At 33.9% G+C, this 12,808-nt stretch overlaps 1 protein-coding gene across 1 annotated transcript; it reads right to left on the bottom strand.

The window, feature by feature from the left end:
* Positions 1 to 2,064: 2,064 nt before the first annotated feature.
* On the bottom strand, positions 2,065 to 2,569 carry LOC114165278. The gene is made up of 2 exons (XM_028049932.1): positions 2,378 to 2,569; positions 2,065 to 2,286 (listed from the first exon to the last, which is right to left on the bottom strand). The coding sequence occupies exons 1-2, from the start codon at positions 2,567 to 2,569 to the stop codon at positions 2,065 to 2,067; spliced, it is 414 nt and encodes a 137-aa protein (XP_027905733.1).
* Between the last annotated feature and the right edge of the window lie 10,239 nt (positions 2,570 to 12,808).

Genomic DNA, 12,808 nt, shown 5'->3' with positions numbered 1-12,808 from the left:
GGGGATTTGGGTTTGTTTCTGAGTTTGATTCTCGTATATCGTTTTTGAGTTTGGTTTACTGAGTTGGATGGTTTTCTGATTTTGATGGTTGTATTGTCCCACCATTGTGGTTCCTTTTTCTGTAACTTGTGGTCCCCTTCGAAACGGGGTTTAGTTTTTTGTGGTTTGTGGTCCCCCTTCGAAATGGGGTTTGATTTTCTGTCGGTTTGTCGGTTTGTCGGTGGTTTGTTTGGTAATAAAAAAATGTGGTTTTGGGTATATGGACATTTCACAGCTTTGATGGATGACGACAAGTTTGAAGTGGTTATCCACCATGGAGGGCACTTCGTGAACGAGGGTGGAGTTAAATATGTTAATGGGCAACTTAGTGTTTTGTCGTGTGATGAAGATAGATGGTCCTACTTTGAGGTGTTATCAATACTGCGAGAGATGGGTTATATTAATGTCAAAGATTTGTGCTATTCTGTTGGAGGTTGTGCAGTGTTGGAGGAAAGGTTACAACATTTCATTGATGACGTTGGTGCACTCCAAATGGTGAGCATCGCGAAGCGACATGGTTCAGTTCATATGTTTGTAATTCATTCAGTTTGTGAACCAGAGGTAGTACAGATGCTAGAATATTTTTCAGATGGGGAGAATGCCACTGCGCCTGAAATTGTACCAGACCAAGTCGAACCTGAATTTGGTGAGGTTGAGGTTGATGTGCAGTGTGATGGTGCAGAACAAGTCCAACCTGAAAGTGGTGAGGTTGAGGGAGAGGTCCATGTTGAGGGTGAGGCTGAAGTACATGTCCATGTTGAGGGTGAGGCTGAAGTACATGAAGTTGATAATGAGTTTCAAAATGAGACACATAATGAGGGGGTGCAAGAGCAAAATGCGGAAGAAGTTCAGGTGGAGGATGAAGATAGTGATGGTTTAATTGATGTGGATATAGATTGTGACCCAGGTGTTGGTGGATCACATTGGACTTCCACTAGGTCAAGGAAGAAAATTAATCACAATCAAAAAAGTAATCAAATGAAGAAACATGCTAGAGGGTTGTCTGATAATGAATGGGAATCAGATGAGTTGGTAAGTAATGAAGGCAGTGATTCCAGCAGTGATGATGAAGATACATGTGGAAGTTTTCCCACTTTTTGTATGCCGAAAAATATGGCTGAATATGAATGGCAAGTTGGGACATATTTCGTTAACAAGGAAGAATTTATACAAGCCATAAGAACTTATGGGTTGCAAAGTGGGAGAAATTTGAAATTTGAGAAGAATGACAAAAAAGAGTAAGGGTGGTATGTTTGGGTGCAAGAGGAAAGTGTGTATGGATTGCTTATTGTGCTTATGTACCAATACTTAAAACCTGGCAGTTGAGAAAAATTGTGGACAAACATACTTGTTCTAGGGAGTTTAACAATCGTCTAATCAATGCAAAGTGGTTAAGTGGGAGAATAGAAAAGACAGTTAGAGAGAATCCTACTGTGAAGGCCATGCATATTCGAGAAAAGGGGTTAAGGAAGTGGAACGTGTCTATATCTCGTGCTATGTCTTTTCGAGCAAGATCCATGGCTGCAAACAAGATTGATGGTTCCTTTAAAGAGCAATACAAACGTATATATGATTATGCTCATGAGTTGCGTAGATCAAGTTTGGAAACCGTGAAGTACTTGATGTAGTTTTGGATGTAACACTTGATGTTATTTTGGAATTATTTTTGGATGTACCACTTCAAGTGGACCCATATGTGGGTTAACATTGCAGGCTTTGTTCAAAACCAGTTGAATTTAATTAGACAAAGGAATATATTTTGGACATCATGTGGCCCCTTTCAGAATATATTTTGCACTTCATGTGGCCCATTTCACCATTTTTACTGTTGCACGCATATTAACACACATATCTTGCATTTCATGTGGCCCCTTTCTTTCAATTGTATAAGCCTTTTAATATTAACAGATTTTCACAGATAACAAATTCACCAATACAGAACACACTATGATTTGAAACTTTATATATCACACCAAAACAAGCTACATAATTGCACAACATACCAAATACAACCTTCACAACAATTTAGGGACTTTTCAACAGCACTGAAACTAAGATTATATTAAGGACAACAACAACACCAACAACTCCTATTAAACATTTCACCCATTTCTCATACAACTTAATACTCTTTTCTAAACTACAAATCTCCCTATTCTGGCTCAAGATAACACCATCTCTTTGGTCAATATCATCTTCTCCACTCCACTTGAAATAATTACACCCAACAGATTCTTGATTTCCTCTCTGTTCGTAAAGAGAAGACAAAAACCAATCAACAATAATTACAATCAATAATTTTAAAAAACAAATCTGCAACAACACTTAACCAACTAACCTTGAAATTTGGGCATCCCCAAAATTTCTTCCCAGCATTCCTAGTTGTTCTAGCAGTTCTAATCACAGCAACATCTCCACACCGACAAATTGGAGTTACACCCAACCCTTTCCATCCACCACCAGCAGAGGACAAACCACGATTTCCATTACCCGAACACGTGCAAGAACAACAAGAGTTCACTTGTGACATGCTTCAAACCACAACAAAATCGCCACCTGCACGATTTCACACCACCAACGAAAATCGCCACCTGCAAGATTTCACACCACCAACGAAAAAAAGGGGAAGGAGGAAGAAAACCTTCTCAATTTAGGGTTTCCTACTCAATTTAGGGTTTCTTTAAAACTCATGCCACGTCAATTGCACCCCCGTTTTAAAAACTTTGACACGTAGCAGTTCAATTATGCCACGTGACTACTGTGTGAACGGCGTTTGTTCAATTTAAACGGAAAGGACCAAATCGAGTCACTTTTAAAAATTAAAGGACTAAATTGATACTCCAGATCTTTAGAGGACCTTTTTGAGACTTAAGAACAAATTCGAGGACTAAAACAGTAATTAAGCCAAAATTAAATTAAGACTAGTCCTTTTACCTTTGGACCATGAACCTTATTTTATACTACCTAACTTTGGTTCTAGGTTCATTATCTTTCATAAATACTAATAAACATCATGAATACCTTATTGTAACTGTCCAAGATCTGAATGCACTATTATATTTCCATGTCTCGCTGAGATTCGGCGTTCATGCTTGTATATCCTCGCACTAGGTCAAGGTGTGTCTGCCCTTTACTAGATCGAGATGCACTCAACCTTTATGGTCTAAGATGTACTCGGTCTCCCTAGGCCGAAATGTTCCTGACCCTTCGCTACACCCAGTCACTCACTCCTTCCACCATCAACTTAGGTCCTCCATATCCCAAAACGAACCAACTATATCTTGGGCCGACTATATCCCGTTTTCCTTCTACCATATCAATATCGTTTTCTCATGTCGCACTGGACCGAGTACATTTTGGCTTGCCTATACAAGTCCAATTTTCAACATTGAAAGATTAATTAATGATTATATATTAATTTTACCTTCCTGGCCTTTCGCTACACCCAGTCACTCCTTCCACCATCAACTTAGGTCCTCCATATGCCAAAACGAGCCAACATCGTTTCCTCATGTCCCATTGGACCGAGTACATTTTGGCTTCCCTATACAAGTCCAATTTTCAACATTGAAAGATTAATTAATAATTATATATTATTTTAAATTATAAGAGATTACATACTTTAAAATTATTTTAAATATTAAAATAATTTTAAACTTAAAAAATTTAAATTTAAATTATGACTTTTTATTATAATGAAAATATATATTAATGTTTATTATATCAAAGAGATGTTGCAGTTTCATATGTAAAACCTCGATAATATTCACGTATGTACATTTTAATATTTATTATATATATTTTATAAGGTTAAAACTAAAGTAAAAAATAATATCAAAATTTTAATGTCAACAAATTTCTTTTTCATCGTAAAGAAAATAAAAATAAAGGAAAAAAACAGTGGATATATATATATATATATATATGATGAGTCCATGACTCCCCATGAAGATAATAAGCAGTGGTGAATCTTGACCAAAAGTGTCAGAGAGGTCAAAGTAATATAATTTTGAGATCATTATATTCGATCATTAGTATAATGCTTTAAAAAATGACTTCTCTAACTGAACATCTTTTATCATTAGTATAATGCTTCAAAATATAATATGTGAAGACATAAAATCTATCTTGTTTTAGTCAATAATTTCTTTTTCATCACTCTTAAACGACCGTTCTTTATCAATATACATTTTTTGTAAATAATACTAAAAAATAATTGATCATAATCTAATAAAAAATTAAGACACGTAATTATTAAAAGAAAAATATATTCACTATTATTTTTTTCTATATTCATAAAAAAAAATGAATATACAAAAAGCTCACGAGATAAAAAAAATAATATTTTCATTATCAAGTAAGACAAGAGACGAGAAAAGAAGAGGATAAATAAGAAATATAATGAGTTTATGTCTAACTTTTTTTTCTTTAAAAATAAAAAGATGACATATGAGAGCGAGAGATTATTACAATTTGTGAAAAATTAAAAAGACAATGAAAAGGAAAATAAAAATTATGTTAATAAATATTTGGTTTAATTAGTCCTTTGATTCATGCTTTCGTTTAAAAATGTTAAGTCGGTCCTCCAATTTTTTTTTAATTCGGTCATTTACGATAAATTTTGTTAAATTCCTCGAAACAGATTAATGATCTTTTCAATAAAATTAAGACTCTTAATATGGATGATTTACTTTGTTGGTATAATTAACTTAATCCTAGTATCAAATTTTAAATAAAAATAGGGACGAAAAGAAAACTTAAACCTTAATATTTTTATTTTTTATTATATTTATTTTTATTTTTTATTATGTATTTACATTAAATGTTATGATTAAATAAAAGAAATAAAAAATAATCTATTTTTTAATTTCTAATATATATATATTACCTACAATTTAAAAATTTTAAAAAATTTAATAAATTTCAAATATATATATATATATATATATATATATATATATATATATATAAAACTAAAAAAAAATCAAAATTTTGGGGGGGGGGGGGCACGCCCCTCCCTGCCCCCAAAGAGATCCGCCATCGATAATAAGAACTTCAATAAATAATTAAGTTAATTCATTTCTTTCTTGAGATATTTTTTATCTTAAAAATAAGTTCTTATTATCTTTATATATATGAGAAACTCATATATAAAGATTGTGACATCCCATTTTAAATAGAATAATTCTACTAAATTAAAACATCACATAATTATGAAATAAAAGAGCAATAAGATGAACTGTATACATAAAGATTCACTGTTGCAGTCATCCATGGAAGTACTTAAAAGATACCAAGGCATACCAAACAAAATACCATGAGCTAAACATAAATCTAAAAGTGAACTGTTTTGCAAAAGAGTTGCTCATAGAGCAAGGAATTGCAAAAGCATTAGGGTCTTAAAAACTGTTCCTGAGAGCCATAAATAACAGGACCAGCTAAACTGCACTGCTGCTACCACCATATCCACCTTTAGCATTTCTCCCATCTGCTCCCACTGTCACAACCGAAATCGCGACGGGATGACGAACCAAAAAATAAAATTTGTAAAAAATAGAGAGTTTGGAGTCGCCACCATAGTTATTATAGGAAACTATGGAAAACCATAAAAAAGAGCAAGGTCTACGAAAACAGAGATTGGGGGTACGAGAGTTAATTACGCGTAGGGAAGGTGTTAGCACCCTACAATGCCCATCCTAAGACGATAACTTTAATTAAAATATAAATTGATGTGGTCTCCTTTAAATACTTTTTTTAAAAAAAAAATAAATAAATAATAAATAAATAAATAAATAAATTATAAATAAATAAAACGAAATAAAAAAAATAAATTAATAAATTAACAATAATAAATAAGTAAATAAATAAATAAATAAAGATGACAAAGAAAAACAAAGGAAACAAAAAAGATTTTTTTTGTTTTTTGGGCCTGACAAGGATTACTCCTTGCTCCTACGTATCTCCATTCATAATGGAGAATCAGGGTCACGTAGTTCTTTATGAAAAGACTTTTTGAAAACAATTTGTTCGAAGATGTTGATATCACTCTTTTTAATATTTGAAAATTTTGTATTTTTTAGTAATCTTATAGAAAAGCGAAGGTATTAAGTACTAAGTCGACGCAAGCGGTCACACGAGCACTTATACATTTTAAAAGTTAAAAAGATATTTAAATTATTTATTTGTTATTACCTCCTTTAGAAAAACTTTCGAAATAAGACATTGATACCCAACAAAATTTGACTATTTTATATTCACAATTTATGAAGTAGAAGAATTTCTTGAATTTGCAAATATGAATGTTTCGGATAATAATGGAAAATTCTACTGTCCGTGTGTTAATTGTTTGAATGAGAGAAAACTGCCAACTGACGTTATTTGGGAGCATGTTCTTTGTGATGGTTTCTTAAAGAGCTACACAAAGTGGATATGGCATGGTGAATTAATAAACATGCCAAGTGTAGATGTGTTTGAAGCAGAAGAAGTTGATTTAGAGATGGATGATCGAATGGAGGAAATGATTCTTGATATTGGACATGATTCCTTTCAACGTGCGAATGTGTATGACAATTTGTGCAATGACGCAGAAAAACCTCTGTACACAAAATGCACTAAGTATACTCGATTGTCAGCGGTATTAAAATTGTTCAATGTGAAGGCAAGAAATGGGTGGACTGATAAAAGTTTCACGGAATTACTTGAGTTGTTGAGTGACATGCTTCCTAAAGGTAACACGTTGCCAACACGCAATTATGATGCAAATAAGATATTGTGTCCGATGGGTATGGAGTATCAAAAAATTCATGCATGCCCAAACGATTGTGTCTTGTACAGGAAGGAGTTAGCCATGTTACATCAATGTCCACGATGTGGGGTGTCACGATACAAACAGAAACATAGTGAGTTTGAATCTAATAGTAAGGGTCCTCCGGCGAAAGTTTTGGTGGTATCTTCCTATAGTTCCACGGTTGAAACGTTTATTCAGCAATGCAAATGATGCAAAACTCATGAGATGGCATGCAGATGGACGTACAACAGATGGCCATTTGAGACATCCGGCAGATGGTTTGCAATGGAAGAAAATTGATTCCATGTTCCAAAATTTCTCCAATGGAATGAATCCATATGGTAACTTGAGCAGTAAACATAGTTCATGGCCTGTTCTATTAGTGATTTACAATTTACCTCCTTGGTTGTGCATGAAACGCAAATATGTTATGTTATCCTTGATGATCTCGGGTCCAAGACAACCAGGAAACCACATTGATATTTATTTAACCCCATTAGTTGAAGATTTGAAGATGTTATAGGAGGAGGGTGTTGATATGTTTGATGGGTACACTAGTGATTCATTCAAGTTGCATGCTATGTTATTTTGTACAATCAATGACTTTCCAGCATATGGTAATTTAAGTGGATATAACACTAAGGGTCACAAAGCATGCCCTATATGTGAAGAAAGCACATGTCACCATCAACTACAACATGGAAGGAAAACAGTATACCTTGGACATCGGAGATTTCTTAGTACAACCCATCCATATCGTAAATTGAAGAAAGCATTTAATGGGTGTCAAGAAAATGAATTAGCTCCAATGGTTTTAAGTGGGTCACAAGTATATGAGCGTGTCAAAGACATTGGGGATGTGTTTGGAAAGATGAAAAATAAAGGAACTTCAAGCAACATATGGAAGAAAAGATCAATTTTCTTTGATCTCCCATATTGGAGGGTGCTTTATGTGAGACATTTTATAGATGATATGCATGTAGAGAAAAATGTGTGTGATAGTATTATCGGAACACTCCTCAATATTCAAGGCAAGACGAAAGATGGTCTAAATGCTCGTTTGGACTTAGTTGAAATGGGTATAAGAGAACAATTAGCTCCACAATCACATGGTAAGCGAACATACTTGCCTCCAGCATGTCACACATTGTCTAAACAAGAGAAGAGAAGTTTTTGTGAGATTTTACAAGGTGTGAAAGTTCCACTAGGTTACTCTTCCAATTTTAAAAGACTTGTATCCATGAAAGATCTAAAATTACTTGGGTTAAAATCTCATGATTGTCATGTATTGATGCAACAACTTCTACCAGTGGCTATTCGAGGCATATTGCCTAAGAATGTTAGATATACCTTAACAAGATTGTGCTTCTTTTTTAATGTAATATGTAGTAAGGTTATCGATATTGAGAAGTTGGATCAGTTAGAAAATGAGGTTGTACTCATATTGTGTCAGTTGGAGATGTACTTTCCTCCATCATTCTTTGATATTATGGTCCATCTGATTATTCATTTAGTCCGAGAAGTTAGAATTTGTGGTCCAGTATTCTTACGATGGATGTACCCTATTGAGCGATACATGAAGATATTGAAAGGGTATGTAAAGAACCAATATCATCCAGAAGCATCAATTGTTGAAAGATATATTGCAGAGGAAGCTATTGAGTTCTGTACAGACTACTTATCACAAGTTGAAGCTATAGGGATACCGAAGTCTCGTTACCATGGAAGAAGTGCTGGTAAGGGTACTCGAAGTGCAAAAGTTATAACTCTGAGTAGAGATGAAGTTCTCCAAGCATATTTATATATATTGAATAACACTAAAGAAGTAATCCCCTATTTAAGTGCTCATAAAGATATTGTGAAAAGAAATAATCCACGAATGTCTCAAAAGTGGGTCATTAATAAGCACAACAAAACCTTTTCGAAGTGGTTCAAACAACAGGTTAAAAATGACAATACAACTTCTGATACATTAAATTGGCTAACAAGTGAGCCAAACTATGATGTCTTATGCTGGAGTGGGTATGATATAAATAATTATACATTTCATACAAAAGACGAAGATGAAAAAAACACCACATAGAATAGTGGAGTAATGATTGTAGCTGAATCAATGCATTTCTCAAGTTCAAAGGATAAATATCCGATTATGGCCTCAATGTGCTACTTTGGTGTAATTGAAGATATTTGGGTAATAGATTACACAAGTTTCAGAGTACCTATTTTTAAATGTAAGTGGGTTGATGGTAATACTGGCGTGAAGACTGATGATCTAGGTTTTACCTTGGTTGACCTAGAAAAGGAAGGTTATACTAAAGAGCCATTCATCATTGCATCTCAAGCAAAACAAGTGTTTTATGTCACTGATCCCGCTAACAAAAGATGGTCAGTGGTTCTCCAAGGCAGAACCATACATTATACTGATTACATTGATGAATTGATACTTGATATTAGCGAAACTCCATCCTTCTCATCATATATGCTGACCTTGAATGTCGACAATGAAGTAGATGATGTTCATGCCGTACGTGATGACCACAACGAAGGGTTGTGGGAGAACGTTCTAACTTGACCCATTTATTTATGTGCTCATAAACTTCATCTTTCTCAGTTCAAGTTCATTGGTACATTTTATCCCTTCTAGTTCATTGTTTTAAAAACTATGATTCATGTGGTTCACTTCATCTTTATTTCTTTTATATTCTTTATAGGTGGGTAGGTTCGAAGTTTTGATCTGAAACCATTACAACCAAGATAACCTAATATCCATTGCTTTCAGGTAACTTTTATATTCTACTTTTTCTATATGATTATGTGAATATTCTTTAAAACCCTAAAGTTGCATATCATTTTTTTATGGGACCTTGCAATGTCAAAGTCTTGTTCTCTCTTTCTTTTAGAATGTTACTATTATGCTAATGTTACAAGTTTATCATACTGTGTCCTACTATAATTTGCTTTTATGAGCCTCGTCTGTGTTTATGCTTTATAGGTTACCCCCTTTTCGTTCAAAGGAGGTTCATGAAGTTAATGAAATAAAATATTGGGAATTAGAATATAGGGTTCATGACTTGATGCAGGAAGAGACTATTATGTTCCCCTGTTGTGTTCTTCTCTATCCTTGGTGAACCAGAAAAGGATGCACTATGTTATTACCTTGTGTAGCCAAAGATAGCAATCTTTAGAGTTTCTTGATTTGTCTCTAAAAATCATAATGTGCTCCTGCTAGTTAAGGTTCGTGCATACATGAATGTTGTTTTGTTTGCACCAATGTTTTGTTCATGGTTTTTCTCAATCTTGTTTCCCATGCACTCATGGAAAAATTGCATAAAAAATTCCTCTTTACACCTTTTAATTATCTAGGACTAGGATACTTAGCAACTCTTCCTTTCTTTATACTCACATAACTCTTAATTTACTATTATTTTAATGCTTTTTTACATTATTTAACTATAAATACACCTGTTATTATATATATTTTTTAGTAAAGTAGCCACATCAAGAATTGTATATATAACTGTTGACAAAATACCATCTCTATTAATTATAACCATGTTTAATAAAATGTTAATGATGTGAACTATAGAAAGAGAAAGAAAGAAGTAAAGGAAACTTTTTTTTCAACAGATGATGCAAGCGTAAAAGAAATAGAATATTGAAATGATTAAAGTTGTTTTTTATTTACTATAATGTTATTAGTATACACAGTTCTAGATAATGATGAAAATTGATAATTTCTTATATATTTTCATTTTTCTTTTTCCAAAATAATGGTATGATTGGCTGAAAAGAAAGAAATAGTGAAAAAACTTGATTTTAAGAAAAATTAAAATTTTTCTTTCATTCCTTCATTCTAAACACAAAATAACCTTAATATTGCCAAAAGACATGCCATATCTTCTTCACCTGTACTGCTTCCGTAAACCTAAGAGCCAAATCTTCTGTTTAGGTTTATTTAAAGGAAACTTTAAGCCTTTAGCTTCTAGATAATTAGAACTAAGCTCAATAAATGTGTGAAATCTGTTTGACATGAAGTGTCTGTGTATGTACTGACTTGTTCATTATGCAAGCCTTTGATAGTCTTAGGCATGCATGTGCGTTTATGAAAAGATGAAATAATAGTTTTTTGAATTATATAATGTGCTGGTGGATCATTTACTGTTATAAATTTCTCATATACGTCAAATTGTATCATTAAATCACCTTCATTGAATAGGTACATAGAAATTACTTATTAATTCTCACTAACAATTATTTATTTGAATTCTCACTAACAATTATTTATTTGAATAGGGAAATGTCTGGTGACACACCATTTGGTGACCTTCCACCACAAGGTGGGGACAAGATTCATACATGTACCAAAAAAAATGGTAGACGTGGAACTAGGTTGGGAGAGTTAACAGTCAGTCGTAGTGCAGATCAAAGATTGCCTATCCAGTTTGATATGCGAACTGGTAAAGGTTTGGGAGAAAATAGCACAAAATTCACCAACTATATGGCCTTGCTTGGTAGGAGCAAGTCATCCATTCTTATAGATGATTGGGACCATGTTCCAGAGACAGTAAAGAATCAGATTTGGCTAAGTGTCCAAGTATGAAATCTTAACTTATATAATTTATTACGTACATATATAACTGATATTTAACATATGTAATCCATTCTTATTATACAGGTCACATATGATGTCCCAAACAGTAATCTGTTGAGGACGAAATGGATTTCATTTGCTGGGGAACGATGGAAGGGTTTTAAGACGGACCTTACAAGTCGTTATATCTATGGTCCCTTAAGTGATAGAAACGTTGTGAGAAGTATCCATTCCTTGATGAAGACACATGACAGGCTTTTAAGGAAAGGCGATTAAATCCTGTCTTTCAGGTAAATTCATATTATATGTAGGTTTAACTATTTAATTGAACATATTGCTAACATAAATCATTCTTTATACTTTGGTGCTCATAGGCTAAGAGGAAAGCTGCACAAGAGATAGCAAAAAAGAATGTCCACCTCCATAGATTGTCTCGTGGGGGTTATGATAAATTGGAGCAGAAGATGATGAAAGAGGCATCTGCCTCTAATTCCAGTGGGACTACTGTTACTCATCCTCCTCGCCATGATAAATGGAAAAGAGCTCGTCAAAAACCAACAGGGGGTTACACATCTGCAGAAACAGAAAGTGTAGCTAGGCGTATTGTAAGTAACTCAAACTAATTTATTTTTAGATGTGTATTAATATATTTTTTAATCTTAACTTAAAGTTTTTGTGTTGTAGGATGAGCTGGTCGAGCAAAGCACACAAGGATCATTCACTCCACAAGGGCGTGAGGACATATTGGCAGTTGCCATTGGTCGTCTAGAGCATCCTGGACGTGTTCGTGGTGTTGGAAAATTTATAGGCATCCGTCAATTCTTTGGTCCTCCATCAGCTAATCATAATAAAGTAAATATCAATTAGGAAGTCATTATGTCCATCAAAGAAGAAATGAGAGAACAAATGAGGGAGGAAATTAGGGAGGAGATTATGAAGGAGATGAAGAAAGAGTACTTTGATATGAAGGCACAATTGTTAGCAGACATGAGAGCAGAGTTAGCCTCTCCCACAACCCAACCTTGTAATCCTCCCCAACAACATTCTCTTATTTGTGTAAGCACAAAGGGGAGTTGTGATGTTCCTCTTGAAGAGGCTTCTCTCACTGTTGATGCAGATTACGAGCTGTTCATTGATGATCTCCTACAGTCCTTGGTGGCTTTAGGTAATTTGTCTAATTATATTGTTTTGCATGTATTTGTTTTAGCCTAATTATATTGTCTTATTTATTTTACAAATATTATTTGGTTACCTTAGGTAAAATGTATGCATTGGGGTCAACCATACACCATGCAACCATTGCAGATGATATGATGAGAGTAGTGGTTGTAGATGTTCGAGATGCTACTGCTCGAGTCCCAGTGCCCACTCAAGAGGTTAAGATAGTGGGG

The sequence above is a fragment of the Vigna unguiculata genome, chromosome 10 (genome assembly GCF_004118075.2).
Source record: "Vigna unguiculata cultivar IT97K-499-35 chromosome 10, ASM411807v1, whole genome shotgun sequence".
Taxonomy (NCBI): Eukaryota; Viridiplantae; Streptophyta; class Magnoliopsida; order Fabales; family Fabaceae; genus Vigna; species Vigna unguiculata.
This window is presented reverse-complemented; position numbering and strand designations above follow the sequence as displayed.